Source organism: Lissotriton helveticus, chromosome 5_1 (genome assembly GCF_964261635.1).
Source record: "Lissotriton helveticus chromosome 5_1, aLisHel1.1, whole genome shotgun sequence".
NCBI lineage: Eukaryota > Metazoa > Chordata > Amphibia > Caudata > Salamandridae > Lissotriton > Lissotriton helveticus.
The window spans coordinates 260,339,797-260,362,529 of NC_136065.1; the positions used below are offsets into that span (position 1 = coordinate 260,339,797).

Below are 22,733 nucleotides of genomic sequence, written 5' to 3' on the forward strand. Positions count from 1 at the left end.
GCGTGTGCTAGGCCTGCGTCCGCGGGGGCGGCTCTGGTGCTCTCTGTTTCCTGGGTTCCGTTGATGTGTGCTGAGGCTCGCGGTTTGCTGCGAAGGCGGGTCTGCGCAGGACCGGGGCTTGAGTTGTCTAGGCCTCGCGGACTATGTGTACTGCCCGCATTGCTGCCCTCCCTGTTGGCGCTGCCTTTCTGGAGCCATCCGCCACTGTGACCCTTTCCCCAGGTAGCAGTCGGGACAGAGCTGAAACTGGAAACCACTGCGGGGGCATTCATTTGGTCGGAGACTGTGGCTGATGACGCTCGGGCCCTGCGGCCTCTACACATCGCAAGCGCTGCTATTTTTCAACACCCCCTAACTTTTGAATGCTGCCGGTTGCGGTGCACCCCCCCACCCCCCGGTCTGTGGCTTGGAGTGTACTGGCGAACGCATAACAGAGTGGGGAGCCTTTATTGGACAGTGGTGTTGTTTCCAGCTTTCCGGCCTTTATGAATGTGAGCAATCTTCATTGGGCTCGGAGGAGTGAAGGCGCGGGTTGGCGCTTTGGGGCCTGCTATTTCTAGAGAGCGCCCTGCCAGCATACAGACTGTGCCTTGCTGAGATTCCTGCACATCCGCCTCTGCTCATATCAGGCGTGTGGAGCGGCAGATTGACTTTGCAAATTAGCTGGCCTGCCTATATCATGTGGAGACAGTGTGGGATCCTTGCTGCTGTGTAAGGTGTCGGGACCTGGATATCGTGCCCATAGTGGACGTGGTTTTGTGGTCTCCCCTACCCTTCTATAGGGGATGATGTCCCTTCCTGTGTGGGAAAGAGCTCCCGTTGGTGACATGGACCGGACTGAAAAATCAGTCGCGTCTAAATTTTGAGACTCGGAAGACGCCTAAGCCCCCCCACAGAGCAGACTCTGAGGCGGATGCCCCCGGGACTGAGCAATCCACCCTGGAGACCACGCTCCTTGCCATGCAACAAAGCCTCCAGTCTATAGAAGGCACGATGGCAGCAGTTAATCATCGCTTAGACCACATGTCTTTCCAGCTTGAAAAACAAAATGCCCGCATGGGAGAAGTTGAACAACGGGTGCCTGCTGCTGAAGATGACCTTAATGACGTCACGGGGAAGACTTTGAATATGGAGAAGTTCCTCTCCCTCATCCAAGCGAAGAATGAGGATTTGGAGGCCCGCTCCAGGCGGAACAATATACGCATTATTGGGCTGCCCGAGTCCATGAATGTGGGGAAAATGGAGTCCTACATTGAGCAACTGATCACCGAGCTCTTTGGGACTACTCACTTGTCACCTATGTTTATCGTTGAACAAGCACATCGCTCCCTTGCCCCTAAGCCGATCCCGGGGGCGCCGCCACGCCCAATAATTGCTAGGGTGCTTAATTATAGAGACCGCAACTCTATCCTGCGCATGGCCAGAGAGAAGGGGACAATTGAACATCAAGGGAATACCCTAACCTTTTTCCCGGATTTTACTGTGGCTGTGCAGGCGGCTCGCAGGGAGTCTGACGCTGTAAAGAAGTTTCTGCAAACTGAAGGGGTCCCGTATGCAATGCTGTACCTGGCCCGCCTGCGGATAGGGTCCGACAATGCCTTCAAAATTTTCACTACTCCGAAGGCCGCCATGGACCACGCTAAACAATTGAAGAAACGACGGCGTGAATCTCAAACAACCTCTGAGACCGAGGAATGAGGTGCACGGTATCACTATCAACTAGCTACAGCTTGAATTGTTATGTATGAGTCGGGAGGGCATGGATGTAATTAGATGTCAGTCTTTATTACATGAGGTTGCAAAAGAGGTAACGTTTCGTATTACAGGCAATGTACTCCTAATATGTCTATGGTTGCCATGGCTTCAGGCAATATTGTTTAGAACTGTAACTCGGGCAATGTTCACTTCGCCACCTCCTATCTGATAGGAGTACAGAAGTTGTCATCACCCCCCCATGGGAGTACCCCATATTTGCATTTTGTTCTTTGTTCTTGGTTGGGGTGGGGATATCCAGGGATGGGATGGCTTTGGCGAGTTGGGGGTGCTGAAGTGGGGGGGGGGGGTTGGGGTACTGGGTGGTTGGGGGAGTTTGTTGAGGGGTGGGGAATACTGAACTGGGAACATACTATGCATTTTGTCCTTTGGTTATATGCTTGCAATGGCTTGCTCATATTTGTTTAAAAAAAATGTTTTGGAGAACACAGACTTCGTTAGTATTGGGCCTCTTGGGCTTCTGTTTTGGGGTATTATATCTGTAATATTCCAAGATCTATTGAAGCTATTCTTGCCTTTTTCCAGTTCAGATTTATGTATATGTTCATAGACGTCCTTTGTGTTTTGCACTAAGCATTGGCAACAGCAAAGTACAGTCGAGAAACAGTACAAGAGTGTTTCTTTTGTTATACGTTTTAAATACTTCACTTGGGTCGATGGTCAGATATCCCCCCAGCAAACATGGCTTTGTCACTGCTGTCATTGGCTATATCCATGCTAACTCCACAATCTGTATTGTAGAACTTTGACATGCATTGTCTTTGTTTTTTGTTCCAGGCCATGCGGACTCTAAATTGGAAGCACCACCTCGGACTGGTGAACCTGGACGTGGAACTGGCCGATAGAACTCTCTCTCTCTCCGTGTCTCCTGTGCATGCAGCTATAATCCTGAACTTCCAGAATCAGAGTGAGCCTCGTGGTCGTGATGTCCTATGACAAGGGGAATGGAGGTGGGCAGGCCAGGCACCACTTAAGCCATGTCCCTGCCTTTGCTACAGCAGTGTTGAGAAGCATGCATTGCATATTCAATAGCTTCTGAAGTTATGGTGGTTCTGACCTTAATGGCCTAAGCAGCCGGCCTTTATTGAATCTGCTGCAGTGGTGAATGTAAACATGAAGCTGTGCATTTCCTGTACTGTTGTACATGGTAGAATCACTATACACTAATGGTGTTTGTCTTGCATGAAATCACTGCAAAGGCATAATTGCTTAATACTGCAAGAGTGATAGAGGGACTGTTATGACCACAACGTAAAATTGGAAATTGAATATTGATGCCTTTGAGTTCCAAAACTTTGATTGTATTTATTTCCTAATGTTTATTGAAGTTCCATACGTTCTTTTCGATATAGTAAATTAAAAGAAAACATGACTATCTTTGGTATAAACGTGGTTAAAAATTAATGTATTAACGCACAAGCAATTAATGTATCCCCTTCAAATATCTTTAGGCAAGTATGCTGTGCAAAAGCTAGCAGTGCACTGTGTGCCAGCCCAGTAGTGTTTCTGCTGTAAACAATGCTCGCCTTTATGGGACTAGATTTTTCCTAATTATTGGAATCCTTATAGCTGCGAAATGTTTCCCAAGCAAAAATGTCAGTGCCATTTGTGCAGTCATAACTAGTAGAGGTGAGACATCAATTGTATAGGAGTTGGTTGGCTCAGGTAGAATGAGGGCGAAAAAGGCATCTACAGTAGGAAGGAGGGAGTGGTTTCAGACAAGGTAGAGGTAAAATGAGACCATCACAGAGTTAAATAAAATTGGTATAGCAGGGGAAAAGCCTTAAGTCAGATTATAAAATGGAGTTGAACTGCCAACACAAGAATGTCAAGTAGGCACGTTTACAACATGGAACGTTATGTAGGCACCTGCCAGCATGCAGACATGAAAAGAGCGGTCAAGGCTCAGTTCTGTAGCAAGCCTGCAGCTGTATAAAAACAATGAAAAATAACAAAATGAAGTAAGATTCTTGCACAGGTTGAGCACGGTTAAGCGGCTGCAAATTTACAATACAGTACTTAGGGGGAAAAACGTTATAAAGGGTATCAAAGTCCAAAAGAAAACACAAAGTGCGTTGAATGTGACTTATTTAGGACAAAATTTGTAATACAAACGTGACAAGATAGATTCATTGTCCAGTAACAGATGTTCTGCATTTAATTACTGTATATCTAAGACTGCTGTCTGCACTGTTCACGCTAAAGCTGAAAAGGCATTAAAAACTGAGACGTGAGTAAGATACAATATAACCTAGGTACTAAGCAGTACATTAGCTATTGAGTGAAACGTAATTTGCTGCCTCTGAAAAATATTTCATTGATAAAGCCAGGTAAGCAGTCAGCCGATCCAGGCGGTGTGTTCACAAATATATTGGCCACTGCAAGTAGTCATTCAAGCATAGAACTACTATATGGGTTTATGCAAACGAGTTCATATGGTGCAAAATCAGGAGATCATATACAATTTTAAAAATCAGATCAAAGTCATTTCTAGACTCTGTTTATAAGTGTGGCTTACAACCTTCCTCGTGTCTCAGTCTGCTGCAAATGGTTTATGCTGAATATTTTAGGCAAGGATTTATGGTGTATTGATGCCAAGTTTTTGTTCTGATTCTTAATGGTTTTGATTTGAAAGTAAAATGGTCATTTTGAGACCAGAAATGAATTCTCTTTCCAGAACAGATTTCTCTCAAAGCCTGCAAATCTTACTTGCATTACAAGAGCAAGTTAGTGTTCTTTTGTTATTGCAGTGCTGACTGAGATACCACATTGTGACATCAAGGCAAAGAAGGATTGCTGGCTCCAAGTTATTAGTGGGATCTGCTTCGGAAAATGACCTGACCTTTATGATAGATTGACCGCCCCAAATAACTGTGGCTGTGTTACCATTTGCCCCTATTACCTTTTATAAGCTTCTAGAGTGAAAGACTATTGGCTTATTTTCAATTCCTTGTGCCTCCCTACCCAACGAAAACTAGTACACCATGGATATGAGTGTTATATGTTTCTACCTTGATTGAACAGCCTTTAAGATCGGTTCAACTTAGTTAAACGGGTGGACTGTAGATCATTCTAACTGAAAGACTGTCTTTGAATGGTGCATGGTTTTTATCCATTTCGTAGAGCTCTGCATGTCCTTGCTCCTCCTCCTGGACAGTATCTGTACTCGGTTTACCAGCTCTAAGACTGTTCCAGAGGTATCTTTCAAGCAGGTTTCATGGACGCCTCATACTATCTGCTTGCATTAGTCAGTCAATTGTCTTTGAAGATTGATGATTATTTTCACCAATAATGTTGTGTGTAGTTTGAGCTGTTAACAATGTGTCCCATTTGTTAAAATTAGGAAAGAGCCACTGTGTATGCAGGAATAGTAGTACTCTTGCATTTCAATTAACATTCTCCCTCCAGTCCCTTGCGCAAGTGGCATAATCCATCAGAACAAGCATAAAATAACAGAACTGACATGAGTGAACCGCTTCTGATCTGTGTGCTTCATGCATGCACTGAACCAGGTCCTTACAGCCTTTGTTCTAACAACTTAGAGTTGTTTCCAATCCCCTCAATAGGTCACAGTTGTGCCATGAGAAATGGAGTATAGGAGTACTAATATTGCCATAAAGGTACCTCTGTTCTTCTCTAGCTGCACCTTTATTCTTCTCTGACCGCCCTCTAGCCACCTTTCTTCAGCCCTCTTATTTCCTAAAGAAACAAGACTATTATGTATGAAGTGCAATTGTTCTGGTCTTTCCTTCATCCTCCACCTCCAACACAAAGAGAAATACGTTTTTATTTTTAAAATCACTATATTCAACATTTTCACCATATGCAGGAAAATATTGTTAATAGGGAATTTACAGAAGTTGTCCATGCAGACAAGAACCATTTGTGTGGAAAGTAAAGTCACTTGTGTGTTTCTTTAAATGATACATATTTTTATTTTAGGTGTAGCTTTTGAAATGGTATTTGACTAGTAACATCGATTCTCGTCTTGATTTCTAGGTACATGGACACTGGAGGAGCTGAGTGAGGCAGTAAAGGTACCAGCGGCATCACTGAGGCGAAAGATGACATTGTGGCTCCAGCAAGGCGTCCTGCGTGAGGAGCCTCAAGGAACATTCACAGTGATTGAAGAGGAGCAGAAAGATAGAGCTGAGAAAGTCGTCCTAATAGACAGTGATGAAGAGGGAGACTCGGCCATGGCATCTCAGGCTGACCAGAAGGAAGAGGAGCTGCAGGTTTGTTTTCAGATTAGTTTATTTATCAATAGCACATGGTCTGTTTTTAGAATAATCACCATCCAACATAATTAGTCGGAGTCTGACGTACGATATTAAGAGCGGAACACCAGTCACTGAAATGTAAAACTACCATGCCTAAGTGTTTATTCTAAATTTACAATTAAGCTGTAGGTCAGTTTTACCAAAAGAACCCTGCTGGAGCTGGAAATCAGTTTAAATTATATGGTTTATTGACTCTTTCTCTCTTACCGAAGGCTGATCCTCGGTCTGTTCTCTCTTTTTTCATGTTTTCTTCTCCTTGGTCATAATATGCAACTGACCTTGGCGTCGTATTTGAGAATTGGGAGCAAATAATCACATAAATCTATTCAATTAGTTATATTATTCCATTCAGTTATCAGGATTAATGATAAACTAATGGTTAGATCAAATTCATAATAATGCATCAGGTGCATTCCATAAAGGAAAGAATCCCTATTTTAAGTATAGAGCAAAATGGTGTCAGTACGAACACTTGAAGAGTTCTCTTTCGAGCGAAAGAGTGACATAGAGCATAAAGCTCAAATTCAATTAATCAATTACAGCTTAACTTCCAATAAAGAGAGGTTTATGAAATTCAGTCTAAAAGTAAAAAGGAAAAATAATCATGCAATAGCAACTGCAATAGGCAGTAAGGTTCAGTAATGTGACAAAATCCGCTTCCTGCGTTCAGCATTAAGCCTTTAGCATTCAGCCTCAGGAGTGGATGTGAAAAAGAATAAAGGGAACGGTGTATGGGCAAAAAACTTTAATCTACTCTAGAAACACACATTAATATAAACAGTTGAAAAGAAATGTTGCAGTCCATGTTGCATCTTCTCCTCCTTTCGTCCAATCAACTTTCGGTATCTTCTGAGAACAGCATAGTTTTTCGTAAGGGTGGTAATTGTTAGGTCATGTGGCTCAATGGTTAGAGCGGCAGACCCCGATGCAGAGGTCTAGCCCGGGACCAGGATTCAATTCCCCGCCTCGGCGGGTCTTGGGCTCAAAATTCCACGGACCTGATAATTCTTGCCTCGGTGCCTATTCCAATCATTTATTTATTTATTTATTTATTCAAAGTTTTATATAGCGCGAACAAGATCCTTACAGATATCAGCGCGCTTCACAAAGACAGGGTAGGGGCAGTAGGAATGAACAGAGATAATGGAAGAAGTATAATAGTCACTGACATGGTAGGATAATAATAATAACATACATACAACATATCAATATACAAGCAGGTAAACAAGTAATATAAGACGGCACCAGTCATTGATCCCACTACAGAGGTGTTCAGGTACACCTTGGGTGTGTGGATGGCTTATACCAATGTCTTAGTGTATAAAGAACACTGAGTGGGGGCATCGGGAGAGTGAATCAGTAAGCCAAAGTGTAACATAAATTGGTCGGTATTAAGAGAGTAGCGTAATAGTGTCCCCCATCAAGTAGAAGTATAGTGCCAAAGGACAAGGTGAGCAGTGATGCAGAGCAATGCAGAGTCTCTGATCCAGCACCTATAAGGTTCAGGAGATCTTGGCCAGAAGGATGGTTTTCACCTCTTTCTTGAAGAGTGCAGTGAAGGAGATAAGCCTGGTTTCAGGAGGGAGCGCATTCCAGATCCCGGGTGCCATTCCTGAGAAGGAGCGCTTGTATGTTTTCTCTTTCCGGAATCTACGAGGTTTCAGGAGTAGATTTTTTGTACTTCTATTGGATCTAGAACCTCCTGATAAAGACAACTTTTGAGCGAGGTAGTTGGGTGCCTTGTGGTGCACGGCAGCGTGTGTCATAACAGCAATTTTTAGCTGTATTCTGGCTTCAAAAGGCAGCCATTTTAGAGACTTTAAGTCTGGGGATAAATGCGAGTGTTTTCTTGAGCCAGTAATGAGTCTCGCGGCAGCGTTCAGGGAGCCTCTTAAGGGTGCTGTTGTGGATAGCGGGAGTCCGCTGAGGGCCACAATTCCGTAGTCTATTCGAGGGATGACTAAAGCTTGTACAGCAGTTTTGAAGTCTTCGGCAGGGAGGAAGGGTTTAATTTTCCTCAGTGTGTTGATTTGGAAATTAGCTCCTTTTGTGGCTTTGCTAACGTGCTGCTGCATGTTGAGCTTGGCGTCGAGTGTGATGCCTAGGGATTTCGCCGAATCCACGTTGGTAGGTTGGACATTGAGTGCTGTTAGGTTATTGAGCCAGGTTTGGGTGGTGGAAATTTTCGCCGGGGGTGAGATGAGTAGGAACTCAGTTTTCAGAGCATTTAGTTTGAGGTGATTATCGGCCAGCCATGATTGAGTGTTGATAAGTGTGGAATTCAGATGTTTGATATCTTCCGGGGATTGTAGCTTTAGGTAAAGTTGTGTGTCGTCAGCGTACATATGGAATTGGACATTGGAAGCTTGGAGCAAGGTGGCGAGCGGTTCCATGATGAGGTTGAACAGTGTGGGGGAGAGGGAGGATCCTTGTGGGACACCTAGATCTGCAGGCACAGGTGTAGATAGCACATTGTCGATCTTGAACTTCTGAGACCGGTTGTGAAGGAAGGACGAAAACCATTTGAGAACAGTTCCCGATAGACCCATTCTAGTGCTTAGCAGCTCCAGCAAGTTCTCATGTTTGACCGTGTCAAATGCTGAGGAGAGGTCAAGAAGGATGAGGAGGCAGGACTCATTGCGATCAAGAATTTGGAGGGCGTCATCAATTATGTGTGTCATAGCTGTTTCCGTGCTATGTTTCGCTCGGAAGCCTGATTGATGAGGGTTGAGGAGGTCAAATTGATCAATGTGTTTTGTTAGTTGGAGTTGGACACATTTCTCCAGCAGTTTGGCCAGGGTGGGGATATTGGTGATGGGTCGGTAATTGTTTAGGTCAGACGGATCAGCTGTAGGTTTCTTGAGTATAGGCGTGACTTGCCCCACCTTGAGGGAGTCTGGAATGAGGCCTTGTTGTAGGGAGCTGTTGATGATTTTGGTCCAGAGAGGGAGGAGCAAGGGGATGAAGTCTTTTACAGCATTAGCAGGTAGAGGGTCTGTGAGGTGATAGAGGGCTTCACGGTGTAGAGCAGTTTGTGTATTGCTTCTTCCGAGTAGGTATCGAAGTGCAGCCAGGATGCCTTGTTTTTCGGTTGATTATTAGACATTCTGGTGTGGTTGGGGAATCGGCTTACATCCATGATGAGGTCGTTTCTCATGTTGTCAGACTTTAGCTTAAAGAAAGCAGAGAAGGCTTCACAGTGTGGGGTGTCGCTTGTTGTACCGTTTGATTGTAAGGGTTGTGTCTTTGTTTGGGTCTTGATTAGTTCGAACAGCTTTCTTGGCCTGTTTTTTGCTTGGTCCAACTGGCGGCTAAAGAAGTCCGACTTTGTGCGCTTTATTTTCCTGAAGTAGGCATTTCTCTTGTTCTTAAGCCTTTTGAGGTGCAATGCTGAAGGGTCCGATCTCCAGGTGCGCTCTGCCATTCGCATAGTACGCCTGTCGTCATTGAGTTTATCGTCATACCAGGGGTTAGAAATTTTGGTGGAGACTCTCTTCAGTTGCAGTGGGGCGACTTCATTGACTATTGTATTCATAGAGTCAAGGTAGTGGTCGGTCAGTGATTGAACATCCGAGGCACCTGAAGGGGGAAGGAGGAGATTGCCGATGTGGGGAGGCAGGGTAGAGGGGTTAAGATTCTTCATGTCCCTTTTCCATGTTTTGGATTTGATTGGTTGAGCCGGGTTAGGTTTAACTTTTTCATTGATAAAGAAGGTGATAATGTGGTGATCTGACCAGTCGCAGGGTTGGATCGCCTCCAGCTGTGTAGAGTTCTCTTTGGCAATGATGAGATCGAGTATCGAGCCTTTGTCGTGTGTTGGTCTATCGCATATTTGGGTGAGGTCATGCGCATTAAGGAAAGTTTTGAGACTATTCACCACTGTGTCTTTTTGATCGTTCCAGTGGAGATTGAGGTCACCCAGGTAGACTTGGGTGGTCTGCCGACCGGCATTGGCAGTGATCATGTCCATGAGTTGTTGGGTGAATATGAGATTGTCACCAGGCGGGTGATAAATGAGATGTAAAGCACAAACTTGTTTGCCCTCGCTGGTGATGTCAAGGCAGAGGAGTTCACAGGAGGAAAGGGAGGGGGAGTTGACTTTAGTAACGGAGAGGTTGCTCCTAAAGATTCATGCAATTCCCCCGCCCGTCTTGCCAGGGGACCTGTCCAGTCTAATGATGTGATAATTGGGGGGGACTAGTATGTCCATAATCGGGGTAGAGGCTTCAGTAAGGCAAGTTTCCGTTAGAATGGCTAGGTCCAGATCCATAGCAGAGACGAGATCAGCGATGTCGGTGGAGTGTCTCTGGGCCGATCTGCAATTGAGTAGGATGCATTTGAGTTTGGGAGAGAGAAGGGTGGTCGAGCTTTCTAGAGTGAGTGGAACTTTTCTGAGGTTGTTAGGGACGGAACCTCTGTTGTTGAGTGTTGGGAGCCTCAGAGGGTTTGTAAGAATTGTGGGTATGGGGATGTGTGTGTTGGATATGTGTTTTACCGGACCTGGGCCATAGGAGCGTAGGAGAGAGCATAGGTCGCGCTCCGACAGTGGGTTGAGGACGCGACGGGGGCGGTGGGAGTTATTGCGAACGGGGATAGTCGGCCAGCGCGGGTGTCGTTGGAGGCGAGGGTATGTAGAGAGGGTGCGTCGTTTGTAGGGTCGAGGGATGGTGGGAGGTAGACTGGGCTGTGAGGAGAGAAGGTCTTTGATTGCGTGTACATCTTTTTTGATTTGTAGAATATCCTCTTTGACTTGTTGGAGGGTGGATAAAGTCAGGTCAGGAGGTGGATTGGGGATGGGGTTGGTGGTGAGAGCGATTGGTGACCGGTTGAGTAGTGAGCTGGAAAGCGGGCAGGGTATCGAGGGGGGGGATATACTAGAGTTGTTGGAAGGTTCTGTGGTGCTAATGAGTGGGATGGCATACAAAGAGTGGGCGTGTTTGTGGGCGGGGATGTGGGTGAAGTAGGCGGTGAAGGCGGTGGGTGGGAGGCATAGGTAGTGCCGTCAGTGGGAGACGGTGCTGGTGAGTAGAAGAGTGAGTGAAGGCTGAAGACAGTGGGGGAGACAGGAGGGTAGTGAGGGCTGAGAATAGGAGGTGGGAGAGAGGGGGATGCTAAGGTAGGGGAGCCGGTGTGTTCTGTTTGTTTTGTTGGGAGGGTGAGTGTCGTGGGTGGGAGTGGGGAGGGGGCTGGGGAGGGAGAGGTGTCCGACGTGGGGGGGATGGGAGGGGGGGGGGGGTGGATAAACTCCGAATGGTGGTGTGATCAGATGGTGGCGTGTTGTGGGTGAGAGTTGTTATGTCAGGTGTGAGAGTGTCGTGGGTGAGAGTGGGGAGGGGGCTGGGGAGGGAGAGGGGTCTGCCGTGGGGGGGATGGGAGGGGGGGTGGATAAACTCCGAGCGGTGGTGTGTTCAGATGGTGGCGTGTTGTGGGTGGGGATTGTTATGTCAGGGGGGAGAGGGATGGGGGGGTATGAGTGGGGGTAAAAGGGGTCATGTTAGAGGGGCGGCTAGTATAAGAGGTGGCGACATTTGTGTCTGTCTTTGGGGAGTGTGGGGCGTTAACAGCAGGTGGGCCATTTACTGGGGTGGTGGGGGTAGAGGTGTTGTAGATGGGGGCTCTGGTGGAGTTCTGGGTGGGGGTCCGCAGCTTGGAGAGGTGCTCTTTGAACTTGGGGAACAGGTTGTCTAGTAGTTCCAGGTTCTTGTCCGTGGCTTGAATTAGGACAATCCCGTTATTGTAGATAGTAATGGTAGTCCTCCCAGGGAAGAGGTGGGAAGGTGTGATAGAGAGAGTTAGGCCATGAGTTGTTTTCCTGGTGGTGGAGACGGTGAGTAGGGTTAGGAACGTTTTTCTCCATTGGGCTCTGCGTGAGGTGTGGAAGATGATATCAGTATTCAGGGCTCCATTGCCCGGTGAGAAGTAGGTGTCGGCAAAGGGTGTTTCAGGGTGCGACCTCAAGAAGTTATGTTTAAAACGTTTAGTGGCTTTTTTGGTGAGGGTGGAAGGGTAGTTAATTCTAAAAGTGTGCTTGCCGTTGAGCTCCATTTTAGAAAGGCTGTGATGTTGGGTGTAGGAGATAGGACGACAATAAAAACTGTCAGCCGTTGGTTACAGGGCAAAGGAGTGACACTAGTGAGTGACCAAAAGTATAAGAGGTAGAAGTCAGTGCATCCAGGAACAAACAGTGCGAAGGTGCAGCTTACATAATGTATCCTATATGCGAGGTAGCAGTCAACTTACACAATGTACAGAATATGAGAGGTAGAACAGGTTAGGTGGAATCAAATTTACACATCAGAATGTAAGAGGTAGCAACGGTGTAGTCTAGTTGTAGAAAGTGGCTGGGTGCAGCTTACATGACTAAACGAAGTGAATGAGGTAGAAATAATCAGTGCAACATCGTGAAGTAGCTGACATCGAAGAACCAAATAAATGAGGTAGTGAACAGTGAGTGATAGGGATAAAGGTGAGATAGGTGCAGGTGCAGCATGAGGTAGCGAGTGGAGCAGAACCGGTGAGGGAAAAGTGAGATGGGTGCAGTTTACGCAGAGTGTATAGAATACTAGTGGAGGTATAAAGCTGCAATATAGGGCGGTCACTTAATCATACGAAGATACATATACAATACAAATACAAATACTATTATAGTACTAACAGAGTATGGGTGCAGACAGAGGCTGCTTGAGTCATAAGTGACACTAGTGAGCATCCAAAAGAAATATGAGGTAGCGATCAGTGCATTACCTGTGAAGAAAAAGTGACATAGGTGCAGGGTACAAAAATTATACAAAGTACAGGTAGGAGTATAATACTGCGATGAGAGGCAGATACTTAATCACACATATATGAGATAATAATCGGTGAATTACAGGTGAAGATAAAGTGACATGGGTACAGGGTACAAAAATTCTAGAAAGTACAGGTAGGAGTACAGTACTGCGATAAGAGGCAGATACTTAATCACACATCTATGAAGTAGTAATCGGTGAATTACAGGTGAAGATAAAGTGACGTGGGTATAGGGTACAGCAGTGTACAGAATACAAATAGAAGTACAGCAAATGTGTATAATAAAATAAAATAGAAAAATAAAAAAATAAAAATACAGTACTGCAATAAAAGGCAGATACTTAATTACAGTGTTTAGATACAGAGCTATGTAGGTGTGCGGTAGTTGATAAGAAGACAGTTCTTAGAGTCTGGGCAAGAAGTGAGTGACTAGTCCATGATGGCCGCCGAAGAAAGAGACCGCCAAATAGAGGAGATACAGCCGATAGTCCTCTGTCAGTTGTTGTTGCTTTAAGACCAAGGAGGGGCTATTTCAGTTTCTATTTGAGCAAGCCCAGCTCTGGCTTGCTGGGAGGGAGTCTTATCTCTATTTTGGTGGTCTTGTGTGGGGGAGTTAAACTGAACTGAGGAGCCTCGTGAGTAACGGTGGTACAGGCGGTACAGGTTGGGGGAATTTATTGCTACAGTTTTATGCCCACCCCCCATCATGGAGTCCCACTCTGCAACCCTGGGCAATAGCTTGCTTAATCTCCACAACGGCCCCCACAACGCTAAGGATGCCTGGCCTCCACCTTGGGGGTGCTCACAGGGAAAGCCAGGATGGGTTCCACAGCGGTATTCGTACAAGCGCCTTGAGACCCTTGCGGGTGAGTAGTGCGCTATACAAGTATCAATTTACAATTTCTCTGGGCCATATGGGGTTCTGGGGCTACAAGTCATTTCTTGTAGTAAGTGCTGCTATTGGAGTAGTTGCACAGTACTACCGCAGTCTCACTGAATTGAGCATCTTTTTTAGGGGTTGACCTCTTAAAGTTAAATTCAGCTTCCAGATATATTCAGTGCAGACATTTTTATGGTATGTTAATTAGTTTTTTAAAGCACTCAAAAACACAGTGGTGTCTTGGCACTAGCTTTAAAATGTCATCCATTCATTTATTGTTGTGCTTTAGATAAAGAAAAAAGGCTTTGCTTCTCTTACATTAAATTATTTAAAAGTAAGATTGCTTCATTTTGACATTCTCAGTTCAAGGGCAAATATATAAACAGTCTGTGTTCTATTGGTTTACACACTGAAGTGAAGGGGTCTTACCTACGTACCGCTGCTTTGTTTTAGTGGCCTAAGTACAGCCCCTTTTTATGTTTTAGGAGAATAGTCTCAGTCGTTTGGTAAGGACAAAAGGCACGTTATGCAGGCTGCAGCCTTCATTGTTCCTGCTAATGGACATTTAGCCGCCGGCACTGCATCACCATATTTAATAACGATGCAGTGGGGAAATTCCTGTTAGCAGGTTGGGAATGGGAGTGGGAGTATAGGGTGGCATCCGCTGTTTATAAAACAAATTTTAAAAAAAGTGGCAATCAACGCAGGACAAATACCAGTGTCGAGAGAGTGTCAGTGTTGGCCATACAGTGAAATGTCTGCAGCTCCATGGCACAGTTGAGTGTAGTTTAGTTCGCTAACAAAGGTGGCACAATCTTTTCCTGAGTGCTGTGGAGAGTTAGATCTTGCAGCGGCCACAGCCTAGTTCCAGCTGTTACTCTACTCTTTTTGCAGTGAAGTTATCTGACTCTTGTGGTTGCAACAATGCAGTTCTGGGTGGTGTCAGAAGCTTACACCACCAAAGGATGAGCATCAGCATGGCTGTAGTGAGGTAATGACGGTCAGAATGTATGGGAAGAGGCTGAGGCGATCCGCATCTTCAAGAGCGGTTTGCTTGATGGCTTCTTGCCTCCCCTCACCTGTGAGGAGTGCAGTCACTAACGTCAGTCTCTTTCCCTTGAGACATGTAAAAATGTGAGGGAAGAGCTCCCTGATCTGTTCACCAATCTAGGGTCAGACTGGGCACGGACAATAGTCTCTGCACACTTTTCTACTCAAAGGTCTGCATAACTCCACTTGGAACAGCTGAGCCTGCAGCTATAGGAAAAGGTTTGTCAGGTTTTTAGCATGCCAGCTCTGTATCCTCGCTGTCTTTAAGTGTACAGCAGCAGGCCTTTACCTTACCCCTGTGGTGCATTTCCTTCTATTTCAGAAGAAACAGCTAACTATTTCTTCTCATGTCCACTCCATTCTGTACACTCAACGCTTCTTCATTTGTAAATGTGAACTTTGCTTGTATTTAGAAATGGTGACAGTTGCACCCAAGTCATCTTGGAGGCTCAAATACAAAGTTGTGTACAAACCTCTTAAATCATTACAAAATACATCTTTCTTGTGACATTGATAAGTTACTAGGTGAATCAGCAAAAAACAGTTACTCTGTTTTTTTATGAGGTGGTAGGCATCGTGTAATGTCTATCGTGTACAATGGGTCAAGGAAGGACAGCTTCCCAAACAGTCATTGTCTGTTCTTGGGTTTTTACATCTTGATTAGAACAGTAGACAGGTTATGAAGTTGTATTTAAGGTCTCTGCCCTTCCTACTCCACTGAAAGTGTCAAAACCAGATACAAACACTTGCCATTTAATGCTTTCAGATTGGGGTGGTGAGGGAGTGGTGATGGGAAGGAGGAGGACATGCAGGGGAGACATCTGAGCAGTGACAGCTCATGATTTTGGAAATTAACGAGGCATGGGAATTTTTCACAAATTTTAAGGAGTGGGCACGCAAAGTAGGTGAGCTAGACTGGCTAAAGGAGGATCAAAAGGGGGCGAAGGATTCTCCCACAAAGAACATTTTGAAGAGATGGGATCAAATAGTGCATTTTACAGCACATATGTTAACATATACTCTTAGGCTTACCAACTCTTGTCCTTAGACCCCTAAGGCCCTTTCCTCCTCAGGCCCACATTGCTGAACCCCCTCCCATATATCATTCAGCCTCCACAGGCTCATTTGTGGCTTTCATACCAGTGAAATCTCCTCCACACTCCACTTCTGTACACGCTCTTGTACTCTTCATTAACTTGAGAAGCAATTTTGTATGTTCCTGGTGTCCCTCAATCTCCCTGTGCTTGTTAGTCCCCCCTCAGCCCGTGCTCTACAAACTCTTATCTCCTAGTTTCTGCATATCCCTTAACCCTTGGTATTTTGGAGTGAGCCTGTGCTTCATGTATCAGACTCTCTCAGCTTCACTCACTTCTCAGCCTTCTAACAGCCTCTACTCTCTAGACCCATCAACCTATGAGTTCCTTTGGTGTTCTCAACCCTCTTCAGCTGATGGCACACCTTAGATTATCCTATACTCCTTGCCACTGGCATTCTGTCACTATGTTGCTGTCATTCTCACTCTAGTATCTGTCACTATCTCTCATCACTTTCTCGCAGTCACTTTTACTCTATCTCTGCCATTCTTTCAGTCACTGTCACTCTGTCATTCTGATTCTGTCACTTTCGCGCTATCATGCTTAGTCTGTCTGCCATTCACTCGTACTCTGTCATCTTCACTCATTTATTCGCTGTCAGTCTGTCATTTTCTCTGTCATTGTGACTAAACCATTTGCTCTTAGTCACTCAGGCTGTCAGTCACTCCTTACTCAGTCTCCCTCTTATACACTCTCTTACTCACACTCTGTCACTCCCTTTCTGCCACTCTCTATCACTCATTCAGTATCTGAACCCACACTGCATTTGACATTTGTTTTTATTTTACTTAGCCTCGGCTGCCAGACTGTGCTCCATTGCTGGTTCTCCTCGTCTGCTGAAGCTGAGCCCATTGATTATCATATTGCTAGATCTGGAGACACATGGGCAGTGTGATATGAAGCATGGGTCAGTGCAGGGTCTAATTTGACCCTGGGCTGGCAATCACACTGTAATTGTGACACTGGACTTGCAATAGATTAGAGCCCCAAGAGGCAGTGCTCCTTGAGGTTGTTGGAAAGGCTGCAGGAAGGCCCACCTCCTGTCGAACAGAGCACTTCCTAAGCTGTCTGAATGTACAAACTGTGCATGGCAGCATCAAGTCTTCCTTGCCAACCAAGATATGCAGTTTGTGGGTGGTTTTACATTGTCAGTGGAGAACCTGAAACAGCTTCATACTCTCACACCGATTGGCGAAAAGTCACACACAAACTGTGCATGTCTTATTTGGAGAGGATAAATAATCCCCCAGGGTGTCATTCACAGTTTGGATATGCTTTTTTCTACTGTCACTCATAATCTGAAGTTGCAGAGCCTCATACTCATATACCTGATAGGGGAGAAAAAAGCAGGGAGTAGGAACGCCTAAATGACCGTATAGGGGAGCTGCCATTACTTCTAACCATCCTTACACCTTTAAAGCAACCTTCAACCTCGGGAGAACTAGGAGAGGCCTACACATTGGTACTCTACCCTCAAGTATTCAAACATTGTTTTACATACTCCTATTCACTCCATGGGCTTAGAGAGGCTACAAATATTGAAACATGGCGAGACAGTAGGCATACTTCCCACTTGGGTGGAGGAAAAAGGCTCAAACAAGTTCACTGCACAGTACAGAAAAATATAATATATACCGAGCTGACAAAAAGATGAAATGAAGTGCAGGATGGGACATATGGATCACACTGGGGATAGTTAAGCCTAGAACCACAGTTTCCTACATACATGTGCATACCTGGCTTTATTACTGCTCAAGGGATATTTATGAAGTGGAATAATTTCACAGCTCCTTCACAGTCCTCAACTCTTTGAATATTAAGTCCCTCATTTTCCAGGGGGGGGGGGGGGGGGGAAATGCCAAACGCCGATGGAGTGAGTAGCACTGTTCAGAGTTCCGGTCTGGGCACTTCCTCAGATTTTGGCATGCTTTCCCCCCTACCGTGACTACGGAGGAGGGAGCGTCCTATGCTGTGGTGTTGCGAAGGGCGGCCGAGGTCTTGTGCCTTGAGCTCCCTTCAGTGGTAGTCAGGGCTAACCTTCTGATGGAGGTGCTTCAGCCTGCGGCATCCACTTCTGAACCGCTAATGCCCTTCATTGAAGCCCTCACAGATGTCCTCTTGGGCACCTGGTCCAAGCCCAGCACAGGGACTCCTGTGGAAAGGACAATTGCCCGCTCCCACCATGGGCGACCCAGTGTTCCTCACCCAACACCCTTCCCCCGAGAGCTTGGTGGTCCTAGCCCCTTCTTTAAAGGGCGCATTCCCATCTTCTCCTCCAAATAGGGAACCTAAGAAGCTAGACCATCTTGGAAAGCACATGTTCTCTTTCTCCAGCTTGACACTGCGTTCCGTGAATACCGCGTGCCTCTTGGGCAGATACCCCCATACCATCTGGTATACGGTTGCTCAAGTGCTGCCTCAGTGCCCGGAGGAGGCCCGGGCCTTCTCTCCCAGGCAGTGGCAGATAGGAGAAATGCAGACAAATTCACAATAAAATGTCAACTGGATACCACCGACTCACTGGGCAGAACGATTGCCAAGTCGGTAGCCTTTAGGCCTGGTTGAGGACATCTGGCTTTTTGGGGGGATGTCCAGTCAACTTTGATGGACATGCCCTTTGATGACGGTCTTCTTTTTGGTGACAAAGCAGACTTTGCGCTGGAGCACTTTAAAGATTCTCGGGCTACACCCAGACCTTTGGGCCAGGCTGTGCAATCTCTCAAAACCCTGTTGGTTCAACACCTGGCAATGGGGGTTCAACACCTGGCAGGTTCTCTGAACGCCAGGGCGGATTAACTCAGCCGTCTGTGTTTGGTCGATCACGAATGGCGTCTTCATTCTGAGGTGGTGTAAGGTCTCTTTCAGTGGTGGGGAGAGCCTTGGTTAGATCTGTTCGCCACCAAAGAGAACACGCAATGTCCGCAGTACTGCGTATTGGAGTTTCCAAGGCGACACTCGCTCAGCGATTCTTTTCACCTCAAGTGGAACTGCGGCCTCATGTACGCCTTTCTGTCGGTACCACTTCTGCCCTGAGTGCTCAAGAAGATCAAGCACGACTGGGCACAAGTTATTCTTGTGGCTCTGGACTGGCCACAAAAAGTCTGGTACCCTGAGCTCCTGAGCATGGCCATCAATCCTCCGATCGGACAGCCCCTTCTGGAGGATTTTCTGTTGCAGCAGCAGCGGACGGTTCTGCACCCGAACCTGTCCAGCCTCCACCTCCTTGCGTGGAGATTGAGCAAAGACAGCTGACCGCTTTTACCCTTCCTCCTGAGGTCTGTGATGTCATCTTGGCAGCCATGCGTCCCTCCACTAAATCAGTATACGCCTGTAGGAGGAACAAGTTTGTGCCATGGTGCACAGCAAAGGCAGTGGATCCCCTTTCTACCCCTCTTTCAGAGGTCCTCTTGTACATACTTTCTTTGGCCCAGCAGGGCTCTGCTCTGGGCACTCTCAAAGGATATCTTGTGGCTATCTCTGCTTTTCTTCGGCTGCCAGATCAGCCCTCCTTATTTAAGTCCCATAAATATATTCATTAAGGGCATTACTCGTCTCTTTCCTCCATCTCCTTTCATAATTCCCCAGAGGGACTTAAATCTTTGTAGAACTTATCTTATGTGTGCTCCCTTCAAGCCTCCTCACAACTGTCCACTCAGGCTCCTCACTCTGAAGACTGCTTTTCTTGTTGCCAACACCTCTGCTCTCAGGGTGAGTGAGCTTCAGGCTCTATCTTCCAAGCCCCCTTTCTTCTCTGTGCATCCGAACAAAGTGGTGCTTAGGACAAGGCCTTCATTCCTTCCTAAAGTGGTTACACCAATTCATGTAGGACAATCAACCACTTTGCCCACCTTTTTCCCACCTCCGCACCCTTCCAGGGAGTAGGAGAGACTCCACCGTCTGGACCCTAAACGTGCTCTGTCCTTTCACCTTGACCACACTAAAGATTTTTGGGTGGATGATAAACTCTTCGTTGGCTAGGTAGGTGCCAAGAAAGGCTGGGCTGTTCAAAAACGTACCATCTCTCGATGGGTTGTCCTTTGCATAAAAATCGGTTACGCTTTAGCCAAGGAGGATCCTCCAGTGGGGCTGCATGCTCATTCCACTAGAGCTATGGCAGCAACCACTGCATTGACATGTGGAGTCCCATTCCTTGATATCTGCCTGGCAGCAACGTGGGCATCTCTGCACACGTTCACTGGACATTACTGCCTGGACAGCCAAGTCTGAAGGGACGGCTATTTTGCCCATTCAGTCTTCTAGGACTTTCTGGTGTAAACTTGGTACGCAGACCGTCCTCCGGGGATGGTATTGCTGGGGCATCTATTCTAAGGTAAGGAATCTACAACTAACTGTCACAGATAAACAAGTTACTTACCTACGGTAACAATGTATCTGTAAGAGACATAGGTTAGTTGTAGATTCCTTACCAGCCCCACCCATCCTCCCCGCAAACTGACTTCTAGGGACAAGGACTTCTTTACAGGGCCCTAGTTGTGGCGCACCAGTGGTCAGTGTCTTGCATGGCTCTGCGCTTCTGGTGTTGAAAGTCATGTCAGAACTAATGTCAGTGCGCAGGGGCGGAGTCTTAGTAGGCACTGCAACGTCATCCCGGTGATAACGACGGACGCGGAGTTGACTGACTCCACCTAACGACGTGTAGGGGTCCTGCTAAGAAAAATCTCCAGATCCAGTCCTTAAGGTAAGGAATCTATAACTAACCTATATCTCTTACAGATGTATCGTTGCCAAAGGTAAGTAACTTGTTCTTCACTGATTACCTGTTCGGATGGGGGGGGGGGGTGTAACTACCTACTTGTCCTGGGGAGAGGGCACTAAGATAATAGTTTTTGCTCAACATTGTGGGTATTCATGAGTCGTATTCGCTTGCATAATATATCTGTACTGCACAAGGGGTTACTGAGAGAAGGGAGTGAAAAGCGGGAAGAAAAGGTACATACCATCAATCTTGCCATGAATCAATGATGGCTGTCCCCCTGACCTATAAATGCCTCTCCTGGAATATTTGTGGAATGCATACTATGTCAAAGCGCTATAAAGTATTTTCTTACTTGAAGAGTGTTCAAATAGCACTTTTACAGGAAGCACACTTAACTGCTAAGGAGGGGCTGGCGCTACGGCTCCCCTGGAGGGGCTCGGCGTACTACACCACATATTCAGCCTATGCAAGAGGGGTCCTGATGTGGATTCGGGCGGGGATACCCTTCCAACACACGGGCAGTTTAATAGATCCAGAGGGTAGAAACGTGGTGGTATGGAGACGACTGGAAGCCCGAGACATAGCAATAGTAAATATATATGCTCCAAAAACAGATCCCAATGCCTTTTTGAAGGCATATCAATACTATGCACCACCATTCACCTGTCAATAATGGGTGAAGGGGGCAATTTAAACTGTGTGGTGGATATTCACATGGATAAATCACACCCTCAGCTGCGAGATTCTCAAACTGTCTGCACGCCCGTGGTTTTGCCGACTGACCATGACAATGGGGGCTTATTGACTCCTGGAGACGGATACACCCACGAGCGAGATTATTCTTTCTTCTCTAGTCTCCATGAAGTCCACAACCATATTGACACATTCCTCTGCACTCCGGACATCAATAACTTAGTGCATTTAGTTGAATTTCTGGCCTGCACAATATCAGACCATTACCCTATACTTCTGCATTTAAAGTGGGCCCAACACAGACCTTCTATCTTTACCTTTCGGCTAAAGCCAGAGTAATTGGAGGACCAGCTATTTCGGGAAACAATCAGGGACGAAGTATTCCAGTATTTTAATGACCATGCTGACACAGCCTCCTCTCCCCAAGTGAATGGGACGCCTTAAGGCAGTCCCATGTGGCCAGTGCATAACATAGTCAACAGGGATCAGACATACCTTACTGGGAGAAGTACTAACTGCGGAACAAGATCTAAGAGTCGTGGAAACCAGTAGACCAGGGCACTCAGAATTGTAGTCTGACCTCTTAGAGGCTGTAGAGACTGTAATGGCTTTGGTGTTTTGACTTTAAAGAATACACAGACAAAACGCATGCAGAGCGAGACAAGTCAGGATTTCTCTTGGCCTGGTTGGCTAACCCACCAAACGTGGCTCATCCATAGTTAAACTTGAAGTCAGGGGAGGGGAACGAATACACTCCCAGGAGGGGATTAATGACCTTTTTGCTGAATATTATTTGACTTTATATAGAAGCGTCGCAGTACACAACATCCCAGCATCACAGACCTACCTTGATGCACTGCACCTCCTGCAGTGCGTCAAGGAGGAGGAGGAGGCAGCGGCGGAATTGGGTGGTATCACCCCACAGGAGATCAGGAATGGCATTAAAAACATGGAACGTAATAAGACCTCGGGGATGGATGGATTTCCAGCAAAGTTCCATGCTTCCTACTCTTTGGATTTAATGCCCAGGCTAATAGACTTATACGCTGTGGCCAAAAATTCTGGATATCTACCAGACACCACAAGAGAAGCACTAATAGTCCCCATCGTGAAACCAGGGAAACCGGCATACAGCGTATAAACCGCTCTCGATGTTAAACATTGATAAGATTTTAAATAGGATACTAGCGACCAGACTCTTGCCTCCCATGTAGCACAAGAGGGGTACAAAGTTCCCCGATGGGAAATATAAAACACAAGAGTGCGTGAAGCGTAGAGGAAGGTAAAAGGAAAAGGGGGCATTTCCCTTTTTCGAACTAAAACCCTCACACACCTAGCAAGCTAGATGTCATGCTTCATCATATGGGTTCTGCTCCTCGTCAGACTGGCGCTGCAATGTCTGACGGGTACCCGTAAAGGGGCTCTTTATTGGAGATCTTTTGTTCCGGCCATTTGGT

General features: G+C 46.2%; 1 protein-coding gene across 2 annotated transcripts in view; it reads left to right on the top strand.

Moving 5' to 3' along the window:
• Positions 1 to 22,733, top strand: part of ANAPC2 (anaphase promoting complex subunit 2) — a 205,451-nt gene that overhangs the window by 156,763 nt on the left and 25,955 nt on the right. Inside the window, exons 11-12 of one of the 2 annotated variants that reach the window (XM_078642153.1) lie at positions 2,551 to 2,723; positions 5,773 to 5,900. In XM_078642153.1, the coding sequence (XP_078498279.1) occupies positions 2,551 to 2,709 (159 nt within the window). In that variant the 3' untranslated portion in view covers positions 2,710 to 2,723; positions 5,773 to 5,900. Of the gene's footprint in view, positions 1 to 2,550; positions 2,724 to 5,772; positions 6,009 to 22,733 lie in introns of those variants that run through there. The other variant, XM_078642152.1, reaches the window with a different exon arrangement.